Source organism: Sarcophilus harrisii, chromosome 2, assembly GCF_902635505.1.
Source record: "Sarcophilus harrisii chromosome 2, mSarHar1.11, whole genome shotgun sequence".
NCBI classification, from domain to species: Eukaryota; Metazoa; Chordata; class Mammalia; order Dasyuromorphia; family Dasyuridae; genus Sarcophilus; species Sarcophilus harrisii.
In genome coordinates, this window is record NC_045427.1 from 312,336,322 (window position 1) to 312,356,975 (window position 20,654).

The window sequence follows — 20,654 nt, forward strand, 5'->3', positions numbered from 1 at the left end:
GTTTAGCTACAAAGGGCAGAAATAAAGGATGATAGTGAGAATGGAAAGATCAAGTGAGAGCTTTTTTCAGGATACAACAGACCTGATCATGTTTGTAGGTAGTAGGGAAAGAGTCAATAAATAAGGAGATATTGAAAATAAGTGATAGAGTGGAGATGACAGAGGGGTCCATTTCTGTCCCCAGAGAGGAATGGGATCACTTGAACAAGAAGAGATCCTGATAAAGGAGTAAAGCTATATCATTATGTTAAGTATTAGAAATAAAATTTATTAATATTATTCTTTTTTTGGAAATAAGTTTTGTTTCCCTCTTGCTTTTCTATTTAGCCTTTTGACTTTTAGTGGGGAATACTGATTGGTGCTAGTTGATTTGGTTTCTTAATGCTGTTGATTAAAGGACCCTGGTCCTTACTTGGTAAACAGTCGCTTTTTTAAGAAGGAGGAACCTAGGCCTAGGCACTTTTTTGTTTAAATACAGCTTTTGAAGTTTTTTGGTGCGTAAATCATTGATTGTATAATGTGTCTTGGTTTGGTTATTCTTTAGGATTAAATGGCATCTAGTTGATTGTGGAGATTCATTTCTGAACCACGTGCTCCTTTTGTATAAGTTAAAAACTCAGATAATTACAAGGGGGCTTTCACTAGTCTTCTGATATTGGGTGTAATTGTTTGAGGGGATTCTTTAACAAATCATGAATAATGGATCTGCCTTGATTTCTTTCATTATAGTCTAGTAAAAGTGAAGTAGCTGCAGTTTTACACCAGCTTCAAGAAAAAGAAAAGTTACTTGCTGCTGTAAGAGAAGATGCTGTTATTGCAAAGGATCAGTGCAAGCAGTTAGCTCAGGTAAAGTAATTTCAAGAGGGAGTCAAAATGGGTAATAAAGAAACCATTCTCTAAGAAATAGGCAGTGGTTCTAAGTTTTATTTTGTTTAATGAGAATTTTACAAAACAAAGGGAATATTTTCTTTTATAAATTTTTAGTTTTCTTTGTGTTTAATGACATTAATACATGATGAGTTAATGATATTGTTAGTATATTTTTTGGTTTTGTTTGGGTTTCATGGTGTTCTCTGACACCTCCCCCCCCCCCCCCCAGGCAATTGGGGTTAAGTGACTTGCCCAGGGTCACACAGCTAGGAAGTGCTATGTGCCTGAGACCAGATTCAGATTTGAAGTCAGGTCCTCCTGATTTCAGGGCTGGTGCTCTATCCACTGTGCCACCTAGCTACCCCGACATTTTTTATTTTAATAAAATTAATATCTATATATAAATGCTCTTTTAATACAACAAAAGAATATAGACATATCAGTGGTATTTATCTTAATGGAATTTGATGTGTAATTGTTTTTTATGAAATAATAGAATATTCATTTGTTCAAATTAGGTTCTTGAAGGAAATGTCAGCATGTTTTTAGCTTTTCATTTTTAATCTTGGTTCCTAAAATTAAGAAATAACAGAAAAAAGATTTTAGGGATTTTTTTGGTCAAACATCTTATTATAGTAATTGAAGGTCAATTTGTGTACTTATTTAATTTTATTGATTTTTTTTTATTTTTATTTTTACATCACCTTAATTTTTCTGAATGTTTTCTTCCTCTTCCCTGAGAACTTATTCTTTATGACAAAGAATGGAAAAGAAGAAATAAAAGCAGTTTACAAAAATACTTAATACATCAACCACATCTGATATTCTTTTTTGATATTTCTTTCCTATAATCTTCCACCTCTGCTTTTCCTACCCCCTCTCAAAAAAGGAGGAGGAAAGTTTCTTACCTTAAGAGAACTTAACATCCTTTCTCTTTTCCTTGGGGTCAGTACTTTGGGGTTGCCCTGATAATGAAGTTCAATTTAAATGAAGCAAATTAGAAAGATTTAGATTAAAACATTGAGAATATAAAAGCTATCTTTTAAAATGAAACGAAACTAATCCATGATGCCCTTGTTTATTAATTTGTGCCTTGGGAAAGAATTTTAGAGAAGTATATAAATTTTCCATTCTTTTTGAGATTTGATGGAAGATGAATCAAACTAAATTTGTTGTTCAATGAACCATCTGGTCCTGTAACCTGAGTCAAAAATAAGTTTGGTTTGATTATCAAAAAAGATTTAACTATGTAAGAACCCCCCCGCCCCCACTATCACATGCTTTTTTTTTCCCCCCCTAAAGGATTGTTTTTGTTGAAATATGTTCATTGTAGATTTTGAGTAAATGGAACTAGTATTCTTTGATATTCATGTTTCATTTATGTTTATATGCTTATACAAAATTTTTAACAAAATGCTTTTAGTCCCTATGTAATTTTGTATTTAGGAATAATATGTTTGAGAAAATATTGGGTTAACTATCAGGTTGGGAAAGGAAAATGAGCGAGTCTTTGACTTCATTGGTATAAAAAGCTCCCAGATGAGCAAAATGCTACAAATGAGAAAAATGTAGGACAGTGATTTCTCTATAACTTAGTCTTATAGAACTGCCTAAAGTGTGGTGAAAAATATCTGGCCTATGGCCATATAAGACTGCTGAAATCATTTGTTGTGGTCCTATCAAGGCAACTGCAGGCTACAACAACATCCCACTGCTTGAGTTCTTTAAATTGATAATTTTGTATATTTTGTAAAGGATGTTATAATTATCCAAAAGGCCCATGGCAGAATAAAGGTCCCTCACTCGTGGCCTAATGGTACAGGGATCTTCCTAAGATCACCCAGACATGATGGGTCAGAAACAGTATGTGAAACCTGATTCTGAGGCCAGTTCTCTACTTCTATCTCTCATTCTAGAAATAGGGAAGATAATTATTTGGATTTAAAATGATCTCAGTAGCTAGTCATGAGGAAGGCTTGGCCTCTCTCATGAGCTATGGAATGTAATTGAAAAATGAGTCAGTAAAAGTTAAATTTAGAGTAGGTGATAATGTACTTTGATAAAAAAATCATTGTTGACTAATCTTCTGCTAGTATTAACATTTCAGACTTTGATTGCTTCACTTAAATTTAAGATTTAAAAAAATATTATAATTTTTTTTTTTTTTTTGGTTTTAGTTGAAAAAAAAAATTCCATTTCTTTTCTTGATTCACAATTTTAGGAGATGATGACAGAGAAGGACAGAAGTGGTATGGTTATAACAAGGATGAAAGAACGGATTGGTACGCTAGAAAAGGAACTTAATGTTTTACAGAACAAAATACATGTTGGGTATCAGGAAGCTCAACAGATGCAAATGAAGGTATGTTTACATTGCTTGGAATTCAAATGGGACAAAACTTAAACTTCTTTTAGAATATTTAATATTTGTTGTGGACTATTCCATAGTCTTATGGGAAGGGGTTCAGTACAGACATATTTATTATAGATATCTCATTAGATCTTAATAATAGGCCTCAGAGGTGTTTTTATTTCTGTTTTCATTTCACAGTTGTAAAGCAACTGAGTCAGAAGTGACTTTCCCAGGGTCACATAGGTAGTTAGTTTTTTTTTTTTTTTCCTGAGGCAATTGGGGTTAAGTGACTTGCCCAGGATCACACAGCCACGAAGTGTTAAGTGTTTGAGGTCATATTTGAACTCCTGTCCTCCTGACGTCAGGGCTGGTGCTCTACCATTGCGCCACCTAGCTGCCTCAAGTAGTTAGTTTTTAAGACTGGATTTGAACTTTAGTCTTCCTGACTTCAAGTCCATTTGTCTATTCAATTCACTATTAGATCCTTCCTTTTTTTCTTCTAATTAGTTTTTGTATTGGCTAACTTGAAAAATATTTTAATTTGGAGTGTTGAAGAGATTCATTTGAATTTTAATTTCATGTTTCTTCCCAAAACTTTACATGTTTATATTCTTTGAAGGGTAAATTTTTGTCTCCATTTTCTCTTTCCCACCTTCCCTACTTTCCCCAATGCCTCCATTTCTATTTTTTGCTTGAAATTATCTTTTGTTGCTACAGTTTTCTTTTAAACTAATATTCTTAAAATTTTTTTATTCAATTTTATTTTCAGTTCCAGATTCTCTCCTTCCTCCTATCCATTAGGAAGGAAAAAAACAAGTCATGTAGAACAAATTTCTGCTTAACAGTGCTCTGGTGGAAAAGAAAAGAAAGACCAAAAAATATGTTTCATTCTTCAATCTAAGTTTGTCTTTAACCCACATTTTAAGGATGAAATTATTCTCCATTTAAAGTGACTTCTTTCTGCAGAGGCTCCTCATTGATTATATATTTAATTACATTATTGTCAGTAAAGGAATATTTAATAGGGATCATTTTTGTGCATTTGCTTATGAGGGTTTTTTTTTCCTTTTTTTTTTTGTGAAGGTGACATGCATAGCTAAAAATAGTTATAATATTTTCACTTTCCTTTTAGTAATCACCAGAGATCTATTATACCTAAATCTCCTGAAATTCAATTTAGATCTTTTTGTTAGTCCTTTCAAACATAGGAAAATCTATGCTGACCATCCCAAGTTGTAATGGTTTTTGTTTTTTATTTCTCCCAGTATTTAGGTTTATCTTTCCTTTAATTATCTACTTGCTATGTCATTATGTGGATAATGATATTAATTCACAAACTATGGTACTTTTTAAGCATAATACAATTAAACCTGTTTATTTCTTTTTCCCATTGCCTTTTATATGTGATCTATTAGGGTAACTTTTCTTTTCTGTAGTACTATATAACATTGAGGTGAGTGCATCAGGATCTATTTAATCTGTCTTAATAACTTCACTGTATTCTGTATTGAAACCTTTGACAATTTAACTTTTCTTTTTTGACACTGATATACATGAAATGAGTTCTCAGTTTTGGTTCTTGATGCCATTTTCTTGTTATAATTAGTTTCTATTAAGTAGTTTTTATGTTTTTCCATTCCTTTACAAGTAATTTAAACAAAAGTCTTTTATCTCTAGTTTCAGAAAGTTCGTGAGCAAATGGAAGCAGAAATTACCCACTTGAAGCAGGAAAATGGTATTCTGAGGGATGCGGTCAGCAATACGACTAATCAGATTGAAAGCAAGTATGTTAGACTAGAAGACTGTTTACTTGTACCTGAGTGGGAAAAATTAGTATATATGTTTATGGCATTTGCTGATTGGGAATGGAGAATACTTGTGATTATTGCCTCCTTTCTAAAGCTGATTCTTCTTTGAAAAAATTCTGCAAAATTGAGACCTAATGAGGATTTTAATTTAATTAAGCCATTATATGAAGAGCAATGTTTGTGCAATATTTGTACAAATCTAATTCTGCCTCCTTTTTTTTACATTAGCTTTCTAAACTGCAGAAGGAAATCTATTCAATAACTTTAAAACTTCCTGGTTCTAACATATGTTTTTATATTTATCTGTCTACGTATGTGTGTGCCTGTGTGTGTGTGTGTATTTTTTAAATTTTTTTAAATTTTGGGTTTTAGTCTTCATTTTTTGTTGCTTGTGTTTTCTGTATGTAACATTATTGGTTTTGGTAATTTTATCATTTCTAGACTGATAGCTTTTTTAATGTTGAAAGGACTTTGTATTATCTAGTTTGTTAGCTAATAAGTATTTATTAAGCATCAGGTACTAGTATTAGCATTGGAAATACAAAAAAGAAATATAAAAAGTCATCCTTCCTCTCAAGGAGCTAGAAATCTAATGGGGGAGACAATAAGTAAACAAATGAGACAAAAAGTAAACAAAAAGCAATGTATAGAAAAAATGGAACATTATTAAAAGAGTAAAGGCATTAGAAATAAGAGGGTTTGGGAAAAGATTTCTATAATAGATGGATTTTTACAGAAAGGGAAGCTAGTAGATGAGGAAGAACTGTATTCCAAGCTTGTGAAACAGTCAGGAAAAAAAAAATTGGATCCAAGGGACAGGGTATCTTGCTTGTGAAGAGCTAAGAGGACTGTGCTGCTGTCATAACCTATACATTATAGCGCGTCTGAAACTCTGTGGATCATCATCGAAACCCAAATCCTCATCTCCTACCATGTGATCTGTCTCCCTGAACCCTCCCACTCCATAGTCTCAACCAGATGCTATTTACCTCTTCACCTGTGCTCTCTGGAGTGCTTATTCCCTGGGCAAAAATATTTTCTTCATCTTAAATCTTTTCCTATTTTTCCCCCTTCTATCTTCTAGCAGTCACTGAAGCTTGATTCTTTTCCCTGATTCTTTTCCTGGCCACTCTTTTTATTACTTGTATTTTCATTCTCCTTGGCTCATTGGTAAAGCTTTTCCCTTACTTCATCAATAACCTCTTTTCCTTTATGATTCGTGCAATCCATATGTACTACTGAATCAAAATCCTGATAGCTGTTTATAGACTACTAGCTTACTCCCCTTCCTTAGTAAATTCAGGACTTGGCTCACAATTTTTTCCTTCTCTTCAACTCCTGAATTCATATGAGGGGATTTAAATATATATCATAAATGTCCTTCAAACATGTCCTTAATCCCTTAGTTCCTTAATCTACTAATTTCTCATGACTTGTTCCTTCTTTCCCATGTCATTCACAGAAAGGAACTTTCTATTACCCGCAAATGCATCACCTCTATGAATTCAGAAATCTCTTTATCTGACCATAATCACTTTCCTTTCTACCTCATCATCTTTCCCTTTCCAAGTTTTGTTCTTCCACACTCTGTCCAATCTCTCTACCCTTCAAGAACTCCCTGTAAAGGTCATTGTCGAATTGAGCTGGTTAACTAAGAGGTCAAGATGGGGAAAAGAGGAGACTGGCTAATACACAGAGAGAAAGGAAGGCTACAATATATATATATCTTGAATTGGATGTCCAGTAGACATCTTAAAACTAAACACATCCTAAAACAGAACTCATTGTCTTTCACTGTAAACTGCCACGCTCTTTCCTCCTATTTTCCTTTATTTTATAGGGAGCAATACTGTCCTCTCCATCTCTTACACTTATAATTTTTTTTTTGTCCTTTTTAAAATTTTTTTTAAAATTTAATTTAATTTAATTTTTTATTATTATAGTAACTTTTTATTGACAGAATTCATGCCAGGGTAATTTTTTTTACAACATTATCCCTTGCACTCACTTCTGTTCCAATTTTTCCCTCCCACCCTCCACCCCCTTCCCTAGATGGCAAGCAGTCCTATATATGTTGAATATGTCCTAGTATATCCTAGATACAATATATGTGTGCAGATCCAAACAGTTTTCTTGTTGCACAGGGAGAATTGGATTCAGAAGGTAAAAATAACCCGGGAAGAAAAACAAAAATGCAAACAGTTTACATTCATTTCCCAGTGGTTTTTCTTTGGGTGTAGCTGCTTCTGTCCATCATTGATCAATTGAAACTGAATTGGGTCTCTTTGTCAAAGAAATCCACTTCCATCCGATTACATCTTCATACAGTATCGTTGTTGACGTATATAATGATCTCTTGGTTCTGCTCATTTCACTTAGCATCAGTTCATGTAATTCTCTCCAAGCCTCTCTGTATTCATCCTGCTGGTCATTTCTTACAGAACAGTAATATTCCATAACATTCATATACCACAATTTACCCTACCATTCTCTAACTGATGGGCATCCACTCAGTTTCCAGCTTCTAGCCACTACAAACAGGGCTGCCACAAACATTTTGGCACATATTGGTCCCTTTCCTTTCTTTAGTATCTCCTTGGGGTATAAGCAGAGTAGAAACACTGCTGGATCAAAGGGTATGCACAGTTTGATAACTTTTTGGGCATGATTCCAGATTGCTCTCCAGAATGGTTGGATTCGTTCACAGCTCCACCAACAATGCATCAGTGTCCCAGTTTTCCTGCATTCCCTCTAACAATCATCATTATTTTTTCCTGTCATCTTAGCCAATCTGACAGGTGTGTAGTGGTATCTCAGAGTTGTCTTAATTTGCCAAACTCCTTTTACAACACAGACATGGTACTGATACCTAAACTAGGTAGGCTGAAAACAGAGAAAGAAAATTATAGACCAATCTCTCTAATGAATATCGATGCTAAAATCTTAAATAAAATATTAGCAAAAAGATTACAGAAAATCATTCCTAGGATAATACACTATGACCAAGTAGGATTTATACCAGGAATTCAGCGCTGGTTCAATATTAGGAAAACTATTAGCATAATGACTATATCAATAAGCAAACTAACAAAAACCATATGATCATCTCAATAGATGCAGAAAAAGCATTTGATAAAATCCAACATCCATTCCTAATAAAAACACTTGAGAGTATAGGAATAAATGGACTTTTTCTTAAAATAGTCAGGAGCATATATTTAAAACCATCAGTAAGCATCATATGCAATGGGGAAAAACTGGAATCTTTCCTGGTAAGATCTGGAGTGAAGCAAGGTTGCCCACTGTCACCATTATTATTCAATATTGTATTAGAAACACTAGCCTCGGCAATAAGAGTCGAGAAAGAGATTGAAGGAATCAGAATAGGCAGTGAGAGGAAACCAAACTATCACTCTTTGCAGATGATATGATGGTATACTTAGAGAACCCTAGAGATTCTATGAAAAAGCTATTAGAAATAATCCATAACTTTAGCAAAGTTGCAGGTTATAAAATAAATCCCCATAAATCCTCAGCATTTTTATATATCACCAACAAAATCCAACAGCAAGCGATACAAAGAGAAATTCCATTCAGAATAACTGTCGACAGCATAAAATATTTGGGAATCTATCTACCAAAGGAAAGTCAGGAATTATATGAGCTAAATTACAAAAAACTTTCCATACAAATAAAGTCAGACTTAAACAATTGGAAAAATATCAAGTGCTCCTGGATAGGTCGAGCGAATATAATAAAGATGACAATACTCCCTAAACTAATCTATTTATTTAGTGCTATACCAATCAGACTTCCAAGAAAATATTTTAATGATCTAGAAAAAATAACAACAAAATTCATATGGAATAATAAAAGGTCAAGAATCTCAAAAGAATTAATGAAAAAAAATCAAATGAAGGTGGCCTAGCTGTACCTGATCTAAAACTATATTATAAAGCAGCAGTCACCAAAACCATTTGGTATTGGCTAAGAAATAGATTAGTTGATCAGTGGAACAGGTTAGGTTCACAAGACAGAATAGTCAACTATAGCAATTTAGTGTTTGACAAACCCAAAGATCCTAACTTTTGGGATAAGAATTCATTATTTGACAAAAACTGCTGGGATAACTGGAAATTAGTATGGCAGAAATTAGGCATGGACCCGCACTTAACACCGTATACCAAGATAAGATCAAAATGGGTCCATGATTTAGACATAAAGAGCGAGATTATAAACAAATTGGAGGAACATAGGATAGCTTATCTCTCAGACTTGTGGAGGAGGAAGAAATTTGTGACTAAAGACGAACTAGAGACCATTATTGATCACAAAATAGAAAATTTTGATTACATCAAATTAAATAGCTTCTGTACAAACAAAACTAATGTAAACAAGATTAGAAGGGAAGCAACAAACTGGGAAAACATCTTCACAGTTAAAGGTTCTGATAAAGGCCTCATTTCCAAAATATATAGAGAATTGACTCTAATTTATAAGAAACCAAGCCTTTCTCCAATTGATAAATGGTCAAAGGATATGAACAGACAATTTTCAGACGATGAAATTGAAATTATTACCACTCATATGAAAGAGTGTTCTTACACTTATAATTTAAGTGTACTCTTGGGCTCCCTATTATCTCTCAAAATCCTCGAGGACTCTTCCTCTTTCCTATATACAATGGGTTGCCAAGGCTTGTCGATTTCACCTGTGCAACATTTCTCAAATATGCCTTCTTTTTTCTGACACTGCCACCATTCTAATGCAGACCCTCATTACTTCACCCTGGATTATTTTAATAACCTTCTGGTCAGTCTGCCTGCCTCAAGTTTTTTCTCATTTCAATTTATCCTCCATTCAGCTATCATTGAGATTGCAGGTCTGATCATAAATCTCCCCTTTTCTACTCTTTCCCCCAATTCAGTAAACTCTATTTGTTCTCTGTCCCCTTGAGAATCATTCTCAAGATAAGTGACTTGATCTGGTCATTTAACTAGTTGTTTTTATTAGACCACATCCACTCCTATATTCCACATATCCTATGTTCCCTTGTTAAATAAGATAGTAAACCCTTATCCCACACATTTTTAAAAAAATTAAAATATAAACCTCACATAAATTAGGGATGAATCAAACTGAAGTCTCTTTAAACCTTTGAAAGCAAGGTTAACCAGAGTTATATTCATAAGTAAATGATACTATCTTTAGATTAACTTGGAGTTAAAAACAATCAAATTTGTATGGAAGCTCCAACTGTTATAAGACAAAATTCTGATTACTATAAAATTTCAAAGGGACAAATTTTAGGAGATACTCTTGTGTCTTCTCTTTTGAAGGAGTCATAGAGACAGCTAACATGAATAATATCTACTTTTCATGATATGTAAAAATTAGAACCTCACATTTAAAAAAAATTATATCCAACTTTTAAAAATTATATCTGACTTTGGCTATAATTTTGATTTTTTTTTTAAGAAGGATAATGAAATCTCACTAAACCTCATTAATAGCTACATTTAGAGATAGAAAAAGAAAACTTGGAGTGAGTTACTTATTTTTTTTTGTCTACTTAACAATATCCTAAGTTTTGCTTATTTCATATGCTTGTTGTAGCAATTTAATTAATTCAGTTCTTATTTTCAGGCAGTCTTCTGAATTGAATAAGCTCCGCCAAGATTGTACAAGATTGGTGAATGAACTGAAAGAGAAAACAGGAAAGTTGCAGCAGGAGGAAATTCAGAAAAAGAATGCCGAGCAAGCAGTTTCTCAGTTGAAGGTGACTTACGCATTTTTCAGAGATGTGCTATGCCCTTGTGTAAACCTGTTAATTTTAAAGGGGCACCACAGTTAATGATAACCTAAATGTAAATTTAGGTTAGCTTAAAGGTGTGAATCTTAATAGAATTTCTATTTTCTTTGAGGTGGCATAACTATAGGGAAATGAGAGTTTTGACATAAAAATGGCCATATATTGTCATGAACAGTGCTGAACTTAGTTCAAACAATATTTCTATTGCATGCCTTAGGATTTTATGATTTATGATTTTAAGCAAAACCTTTTACATCTGAGCCTTAGTTTCCTCTTCTGTAAAATAGGAATTACTGCTATTATAAGGAAGAATTAAGATGGTATATGTAAAAACACTTTTCAGAACTTGTAATACCATAGAAATGCTATTATTGATGTGTTGTGATTTTAATATTTATGTAGTGACATTGCTGCTTTTTCACAGGTGTCTGTTAAAATGATAAACAGACTATTGCAACAGTAATCATTATCTCTTATCACAGTAACAGAACACTTGGGTATTAATTTGGCAGAGAGATAAATGGAACATACAGGACAGAGTATAACTATCTCATTTCTCAATATTTTAATATTTTTCTATGTTGAGGAAAAAAGAGTTAACTTTTTTGGTTAGCCTTTCCACATTGGTTTGGCTGGTGGCATCACAGCATTATTTATGTTGTAGTAGTCCATTATATTTTTTGGAATGTACTATATGGATGAATAACATTAAAAATTATAGTTGCTCTGGTCTACTTTTTTCAGTCACTGCTGATAAATATTACAAAGTCATTTTGCTTAAGCTTTTAGATATTTATAATAATAAGATTTATTAATAAGGTGCAGGCCTATCCTAAAAAGAGGTAATGAAAATAAGGCCCACCTTTTGGTTCAGTTATTGTAATAGGCATCTCAGGATCTAACAATTTTGAGAGTTCATATGTTTTGAAATAATTACTAAATTGTTAATCCTGTTCATGTATCATTACCAAGTCTTGCAAATTTGCAGTTTGAGGGAGGAAAGTATGCAAAAGATGATTTTGGCACATAAGTTGAAAGAGATGATTTACTACATAATATGTGATGTTAGTCTCCTGAAAGCTTTTCTGCTCTTTCCTCTCTTTTAAAACCTCAAGGTTCAACTACAAGAAGCTGAGAGAAGGTGGGAAGAGGTCCAGAGCTATATCAGGAAAAGAACATCGGAGCATGAAGCAGCACAAGGTGGGCAGAAGAATTACTCATGTAAAATTTTTGATGAATCCCTAACTCTGCATTAACTTTTAAGGAATAATAATAATTTTCATGTGGATAGTTTTATTGTTTTTGTTTGGTTTGAGAGTGATTATTAATTTTAAAGAAAAGAAATTAATTTTGATGTTTCCTTTGTAAGACTATTTTTTTTCTGGAAGTTCTTTGATCTCCCTTATTAAAAGTTATATTAAATGTAATATTAGCATATCTATATTTGAATATTCATTTTTGTAATTTTCTTTTGTTTCCCTTTGCTTCTGACTCTTTCCTTGAGATACAAGGAGATACTATGTTATTCCCTCATTTTCTTTGATAGATCTAGTGCCCTGAGAAAAGGGATTATTCAGAGACCATGGGACAGAGAATTGAGTTTTTAATTCTTTTATACCTTTAAATTTTATTATAACTTTTTTGGATGGAACAGAGAGAGAGGGAAGATATTTTTGGGTATGCCAAAATATCTCAATTTTCTTTTACCTCTTAGAATCTAGTGTTTAGATTTAAATAATTTCAACTAGCACTATTGAGCATATTCTTTGTTTAAAGTAATGGAGAAAGAACTTACAAATATTGCCCTTCCATACTCTAAAAGGTGTGACTCCTCTTTTTAAAAAATAATATTGAGTCAAACAAGAAGCCTGTACATATATCTTTTGCACCCTGAGCATGGCATCTCTCAAGGTTTTGGAGCTGTACTGTGAAAGCCCTTAATACTCTAGTCTGTCGTTTTAGACTTATTTCACTTTATTCTTCCTGTATATTCAAGCCAAACTGATCTACTGGCAATTCCTTGTACCTAACATTCCTGTGTTGGTGCTTTTGCATAAGCTGTCTTTCATGCCTGGAATGCTTTCCCTCTTCATCTCCTATTTATTGCCGTGTTCAAATTTGGGATGCTTTCTCATTCATGATTCAACTCCAATAGTAGACTTTTTTTGTCTCCTGCCTTTGAAATGATTTAGTGTGTACTTTTTCTTTAGAAAGGTGGCATGGTATAATGGCTGCTAGGGTCTCATATACCTGTAAATTCTGTGATCTGGAGGGGAAGGCACTAGTAATTGAGGGGAGGAGGAAAGGTCATCCTAGGTTTATACCAGCTCATCTTCCCCTTTAATCATGTTATTATTAACCATCTTAATAACTCATGTTAACTCTGTTAACCATCTTAAAAGTGAATTATTAGATATTGTGAGAGATTATTATTATTATTATTTATATGTCAACTTCTCTACACTTTCATAATCATACAATTCAGGCTCTTGCCTTTTTTTTCTCTATTTATTTTTTGGCTGTGCTATATGCTAAGTACTGGAATTCTGAATATAGGTTTTGAGAATGCAAAGCAAAAATGAAAGCTATTCTCGGGGGGCTGAGAGACACTATATTCTTTTATTCAAGAACCTTATTAGATCTAGGATAAAATAATTATTCAGTCTGGAGTTTGAATTTCCAATCTGACTCACTTAATTTTCCAGTTATTCTTCAAACTATATTCCCAATTCAATGCTGTTGGAATCTTTACAAAGTGTAAAGTCATTAGAGTTGATAGAGACAATAATTATCTAATTTAGCATGGTTCAGTATGATTGATCTGATCCTACAAGGAGATGTTATGGGCCAGAAGAAGCAAGGTACTAAGTGGAACTGAGAACCAATGCTTGTATTCCTACCTTTACTCATTGGAGTTCACCCGTTTGGGAGATTTCAGGGTTTAGGATGAGATATCCGAATTCACACCTCCCTTAATCCCTGCCTCCACAAGGAGGAGTCAACCTTTGGGAGATCATATGTAAAGAGGCTCTTAGCTTTGGGTTAGAGAGAATTACTTCGGAACATTCCCAGGGGTCGAAGAGGAGCACTCTGGGAAGAAGCCCACAAGCCCTCTCTCGGAGGCCTCTAAGAGAGATTCATTTCATCAGGTTGACTCCTCCTTCTAGAGGCAGGGATTAAGGGATAAAGGATAAAAAAAAATCCTATAAACTACTACCATACATAGTCCCTTAAAAATACTTGAAATAAAATGGGAACAGGACCTACATATATGAATATTTTTGTGGTGACATAAAATTAGAAATTGAGATAATTGAGATAATAATGCCTGTCGCTTGGAAAATGGCTGGAAAAAACTATGGTATGTGAATGTAATGAAATACTATTGTGCAATAAGAAATGATGAACAGGATGCATTCAGAAAAACCTGGAAAGACTGAAATGAATTGATGAAAAATGAAATGAGCAGAACCAGGAGAACATTGTATACAGAACAGCAACGTCATGTAATGATCAGCAATGAATGATTTAGCTTTTCTCAACAAGACAGTGATCTAAGACACTTAAAAAAGCTTTATATTAGAAGATGCTGTCCACATCCAGAGAAAGAACTGGTGGATACTTAATGCTGATCAAAGGATACAATTTTTGCTTTATTATTTTCATGGTTTTTATTTTATTTTATTTTTTTTTATTTCGTTCTGTTCCTTCCCAAGTGTGATTAATATGGAAATAAGTTTTATTTAATTGCATATATATAGCCTATATCAAATTGTTTACTGGGAGGGAAGGAGAAAAATTTGGAACTAAGAATTTTATAAAAATGAATGCTAAAAATTATCTTTGCATAGCATTGGAAAATATTATTAAAATAAAAATATTTAAAATATTGGGTGTTGCAGATTTACAGAATAAATATGTGGCCAAGGAAAATGAAGTCCAGGGCCTGCATAGTAAGCTTACAGATACCTTGGTATCAAAACAACAGTTGGAAAAAAGATTAATGCAGCTAATGGAATCTGAACAAAAGAGGGTTAAAAAAGAAGATTCTCTTCAAATGCAAGCACAGGTATCAGATTTGTTTTTCATTCTTTTTAGAGAAAGCAGTGCTGGGTGGTGTTAAATTACTTGTAAAATAAGTCTTTTATGAAATGTTTATTAAATAGGACAATCTTGGTGGTATGCTTAAATTTGGGAAACTTCATTATGGAATTGGAGGGCTTTAGCTCGAAGTTATATATTTCACTCTACTAGTAACAGAGCAGCCTTGTGTTTTATCACTTAGAGATTATTTTCAAGACTGGAGATTGGTAATTGGACAATCTTTTTATTTAAAAAACAGTTTTTAAAGATTAATTACCTGTTATTATTTAAGCAATGTTCTTTTTTCAATATGAATACACATACTTGATCTTCATGGTTTTTTTTTTTTTTTGTTTGTTTGTTTTTTGTTTTTTGTGGGGTGTGTGTGTGTGTGTGTGTGTGTGCGCGTGCACGTGAAAGGATCTTCTGGAGCAAAATGAGGCTTTGAAAGCTCAGATTCAGCAATTTCATACTGAGATGGCAGCCCAGGTAATAATATTGTCTTCCTGTTTAGCATTATTAAGTTTTTGAAGGCTTAACAGCTAAAGATTCTTTTGTACATTTTGTTAAAGTAGTTAATGTAGATGTTTGAGTATTCTACAAATAAAACCAATTAACGGAGTTATGTTATCATCTCTAATTTTTAGTAATTGTAGCTGCCAAAAAATCATTTCGTCCTCATTGTCCCAGTGTTTGATTTACTAGATCACAGAATGAATTTTCTTTATCTGAACACAATTTATCATTCATAGATTATGCCTTATTTTCTGTGCTTGACTCTTCTTAAAATTTGTTCTTCTTCATGACTTGAGAGTCCGTAACTCTTGATCCTTTCTCAGGTCATCATTCTTGTTGTGACAACTTTCTTCACTTTTCAGGTTTGAATTTATGGTTAACTGATTAAGTTCCACCTTGCTTTTTGCTCTTAAATCCTTCCTTGCTTTGTCTTGTCTTGATGCTGCTTTTACCTTACCCAACTTTTATTTTTGTAGTTATAGTTTGCTCTTATGTCAACCATCTACCCCCCACAGGGCATTCAAGCCAACCTTGCTGTAACAGTTGAGTTCTGGATGTGTCACATTATCACTATCATCTTAACCATCATCTCCACTGGGACTGTAAAGGAGACAGGTCCATGGGCTCTATCTAGATTGTTCAGAATAATAGTATCCCTTAAGCTAACAGACCTGCTTCCTACCCTGCCCCACTGAGGGAAGAAGTCATCATAGAGAAGGGCCCATTTTCCTTCTCACCAGCAGCTGTTGGCCAAATACCCTCAGTAGGCAGAGGCACAGGAACCTTGGGAAGTAGTGCATGCCCAGACTACCAGACTAGCTTCTAGTTTAGCTCTCAGACAAATATTCCTCCCAACAGCCATTCTCAGAGCAGGCAGGCCAGCCAAACTTGAGTGAGCAAGTTCTGGGCAAGTCAGATCATTGCCAGGATCTTAACCATAATCTGTCCTCTGTCTAATAGAGACATCCTAGTATCCTGAACCCAAAAGTCTCTGAAGCTTCATGTCCACAGTTCTCCATTGTTGTGAGAAGAAATCCCTGTAGAAATGCCTCCTGTAAGATTGCTCTCTTAAGGTCTATCTATATATTTTAAAGTTCCAGAAAAGAATGTTCTTGCCACTGAAATCCTTGGTACTGCCAGATGGGTCAAAAACATTGCAAAAGGTTAAGAAATGAGAGGAGAGAATGTATAGATTGCTTTTGGCAAGGGTTTATCTGTAAAAGGGAAAAGAGACATAGGGTAGTAGACTGAGGGAATAGCAGGGCCGCCTCAGAAAGAAAAAAGAGAACTATATGTGAAACTTGGTATTTCCATTATATAACAGCTTGGTTTTTTATTTTAAATAAATATAATAAATCCAGCATAACATTCCAGGCTGACCTGCTGGCCTTTGCTTTCTTCTCTTCTTTCTGTACCTTTATAAAAATGACTCAAAATACCATTTTTTCTTAACTTTTTATTTTTTTTCTTTTGATTATCCTCTTACGTCTTACCTTCTGGTAAATTACTCCTTACTTTGACTATTTACTTCTTCCCCTCTCCAGCTACCCTATACATTTACATATCCAGTGAAGAGGAAAACTAACCCATGTAACATATAACATGTAATAGACAAAATAAATTCCCAATTTGGATGTTCCAGAAATGTATGCTTTTTATTTTTTGTCACCAGTTTATCATTCCTTTATCAGAAGGTAGACAACATGTTTCATCATCACTTTTCTAGAATCATGGTCATTGCATTAATTAAAATTCTTAAGTCGGCCTAATTTTTGAAAAAAATGTAATAAAAATGTAGAACTTGTTTTATATTCTTTAAAATTCAGTGAAAACAAAATTGTAAGATGAATTTTCTTAACTTAAAAATGCTACCAATCTGCCTGTTGTGGAAAGTTGATTGACAGTCTGAAGTTGTAAAAATGAAAACATTTCTATATAGTAGGTTATTTTAAAGTATATTATAAAACTTTGATAATGCTATAACTTAAAAGAAATTCTCTTATCCTTTGAACCTTGGAGGTCATGGTCAGCTTATAATTTCAACTTTGAATTTTAGTAAGAGAATATTATATAAGGTAAAAAGAAAGCAAAGTACTTATTAATTCAAATGTTATAAAGGAGAACAAGTCTCAAGCCTTACCCTCTGCTGAGTGTAGCCGTAACAAATTTTAAAACACCAGTCAGGATTCATGTGATAGGGGAATATCATTGTAAAATGATATTTTACTGATGTTTAAAATTGTTATTTTAAAAAGAAATATGAAATTGAATATTTCACATTTCTTTAATTGGCTTCTAAAAATAGATCATTTTAGTATTATAATTTATTGTAAAGGGAGTACTTGTTTGCTTATTATTTATCATTTATATCCTTATCCATTAGTTTTTAACAAATATAATAAATCTCCTACTGTAATGTAGTACTTTAATTGTGGCTGTCACTTAATTCCTAGGTCAGAGTTTTAAAAATTGAATGTTTTTAAATGTGTAAGATAAAATACATAGCATTGTAAGGTAAATCAATTATAATGCAATCATCTGTTAGTCTATGTATCTATCAATCTATCATCGATCTGTCTACATATCTATAACCCAAACAAGAATAAATACCCCAAGTTAATAACCTCTGTACTACTTTAAGGATCTTATTAGTGTTTTTTTTTTTTTTTTGCATATTTGAAGATTTTGTTGCACCATGTTTATATTTCCTTTCAAATATATATTTCTATTGACTCTGTTTTGTTTTGTTTTTAGACCTCAGCTTCAGTCCTAGCAGAAGAATTACATAAAGTGTAAGGCTTCATAAATTCATATATTCTTTAAAAAAAAAAAAAGATAATTGCTTGGTCATCATTTAGTCACTGTAGCAGGCATAGCATCTGTCATTTGATTTATAGATTTGAAATAACTCCTTTGGTGGTGTAGTGAAAGAATTCTACTTCATTCTTGCTTTTGTTTCTATTATTTAGAAAACAAAAAAATTCTTTCTTTAGTAATTAGTCCATAAAGACTGATTTAATTGTTGGGTTAGGGATATCCTAATACAGCTTGAGTAATGATAATATATTAAAATTTTTGTGGTATTGTCTTTTTATAGATTGTGTTATAAAAGAAGAAAATTAATAACTTCTGATTTGTCAAAAATTTAACTGTACACATCTAAAAATGAATATGATAATAGCAATGTTTCATATTTTAGTCATTTCATTGTTTGAAATAATCTATGTAATAGTAAAGGTTTAAATCCCTTCAAATCTACCACAAATTTATAGTGGATGATTTAATTCTTGTGGCCAAAAATTTCAAATTGTTCTTGGTGGTCAGATTTTTTTTTTTTTTTCCATTCTGAGACTTCTAGTCACAGATAGGCAAGGTCTTAAATGATCTTCCACTTAGCATCCTGTATTTGAAGCTTATTAAGCCTTTTAAATCCTACTAGGCCTGGTGTTTCACTGATAAGGCCTTGGGAATGAGACATCAAATGTCTCTCAATGAGACATCAAAATAAAACTTAAATATTGGAGTTGTTAAGATAATATTTACTGCTACCAGGACTCTACTTTTTTTTGTCACTCATGACATATTTATTTTTAAAGGATTGCAGAAAAGGATAAACAGATAAAACAGACAGAAGATTCCTTAGCAAATGAACACGATCTTTTAACAAGCAAAGAAGAGGAGCTTAAGGTATTGTAAGATGGTATATAGCCATAATGTTAAATATAGGTATTAAAGCCGAGAAATGGGATTTCTTAAAGCAGAAGAACAGTTTTATCATGTAGCTGATAGCCTTGCTTTTATCATTCTGAGAACTTGAGAGAAAAATAGTTCTAATAATGGAATCATTTGCATTAGTGACGAATAAAAAGACTTGTCAAAAAGAGTTTGAATGGTTTCCAAAAGACTTTAGTATTCCCTAGGAAAAAAAAATTCCAAAGATTTTTTCCTTTTTGAAATATATCATCAAAATACTTAAAATGTCTTGGTGCAAGACATTTGCTTGGTGCTCTATAAAATAATTTAAAAATAAGAGGAACACCAGCTCATCTTTGAATTTCAAGTTACTCATTTTTAATTAGCATATTCTATAAAATCCAGAGTGTTTCAATTTTCTAAAATAATAATAGTTAACATATAGTATTTTTAATGTTTACGGAATGCCTTAAATGTGTAATCTCAAATGAGACTCATATTTCTGTGATATATACATTCATATATACATACATGCATACATATATATATATATATATATATATATATATGCTATATTACTATTTTCATTTTACTTTTGAGGAAACTGAGACAGAGAAATTAAATGATTTGTACAGGATCACATAGCCAGAATTTGTCTGAATCAGAATTTGAACTCAGATCTTTTTCGACTCCATGTCTACCACTCTGTTAACTAGGTCACCTAACTTGATTTCCCTCTCCTTTTTCTAGGTTATCCAGAACATGAATTTCTTTTTAAAAGCCGAAGTGCAAAAATTGCAAGCTCTGACAAATGAACAGGTAAAACTATACATTGGTAGGTAAGTTCCAAAAAGCAAGAAAGTGCTTTATAACTATTTTTACTTCATTGCAATGACCTGATTTCTTTATATGACAAAAGAGGCATAATGTCTAATTGTAGTGACTCATTACTTATACCAGCTATATTGCACTAGAAAAGGAATCCTGTGTTTTTACAGGTGATGATGGCTTAGCCTTAGTTGCCTCTTTGTAAATGCTTGAGTTGTTGATGAAGTGATCTATTTTGAAATAGAAAGCTGTTGATGTAACTAACCTATTTTAAAAAATTAAAAAAAAATATATATATAATTTTGGCTTATTTTTAATGTTTCATTTGGCTTATAAGGATATTAAATTATATAGGTTCAATAAATAGCATACATATATATATACATACATACACATATACACTTGTAAAAATAATGTGTGATATAATTGCAAGATTTTAGATAAAATAAAACCCCTAACAGTGATTCCACATAGAAAGCAGCATGTACTCCTATGCAGGGCTACTCCCATGTTGATGGACAACATAGTGCCTTCTTGTCATTTTTTGTTTTTCTATGTTTTTTCTTGTATTAATGTTTTTATACTGATACTGATATGATTTTTTTTTTAGAGTTCCATATAAGACTAACCAATATCCTGTAGATCTATCTATCTTTTTTTAATTTTTTTTTTAAGTGTATTAGGGATACCA

General features: G+C 32.6%; 1 protein-coding gene across 6 annotated transcripts in view; it reads left to right on the top strand.

Moving 5' to 3' along the window:
• KTN1 (kinectin 1) overlaps positions 1-20,654 on the top strand; it is a 145,808-nt gene that overhangs the window by 55,066 nt on the left and 70,088 nt on the right. For all 6 annotated transcript variants that reach the window (XM_031952625.1, XM_031952624.1, XM_031952626.1 and 3 more), the window contains 10 exons: positions 730-846; positions 3,092-3,232; positions 4,901-5,007; positions 10,678-10,810; positions 11,959-12,043; positions 14,746-14,912; positions 15,347-15,415; positions 18,197-18,234; positions 19,039-19,129; positions 19,886-19,954. In XM_031952625.1, the coding sequence (XP_031808485.1) occupies positions 730-846; positions 3,092-3,232; positions 4,901-5,007; positions 10,678-10,810; positions 11,959-12,043; positions 14,746-14,912; positions 15,347-15,415; positions 18,197-18,234; positions 19,039-19,129; positions 19,886-19,954 (1,017 nt within the window). The remainder of the gene's footprint in view (positions 1-729; positions 847-3,091; positions 3,233-4,900; positions 5,008-10,677; positions 10,811-11,958; positions 12,044-14,745; positions 14,913-15,346; positions 15,416-18,196; positions 18,235-19,038; positions 19,130-19,885; positions 19,955-20,654) is intronic.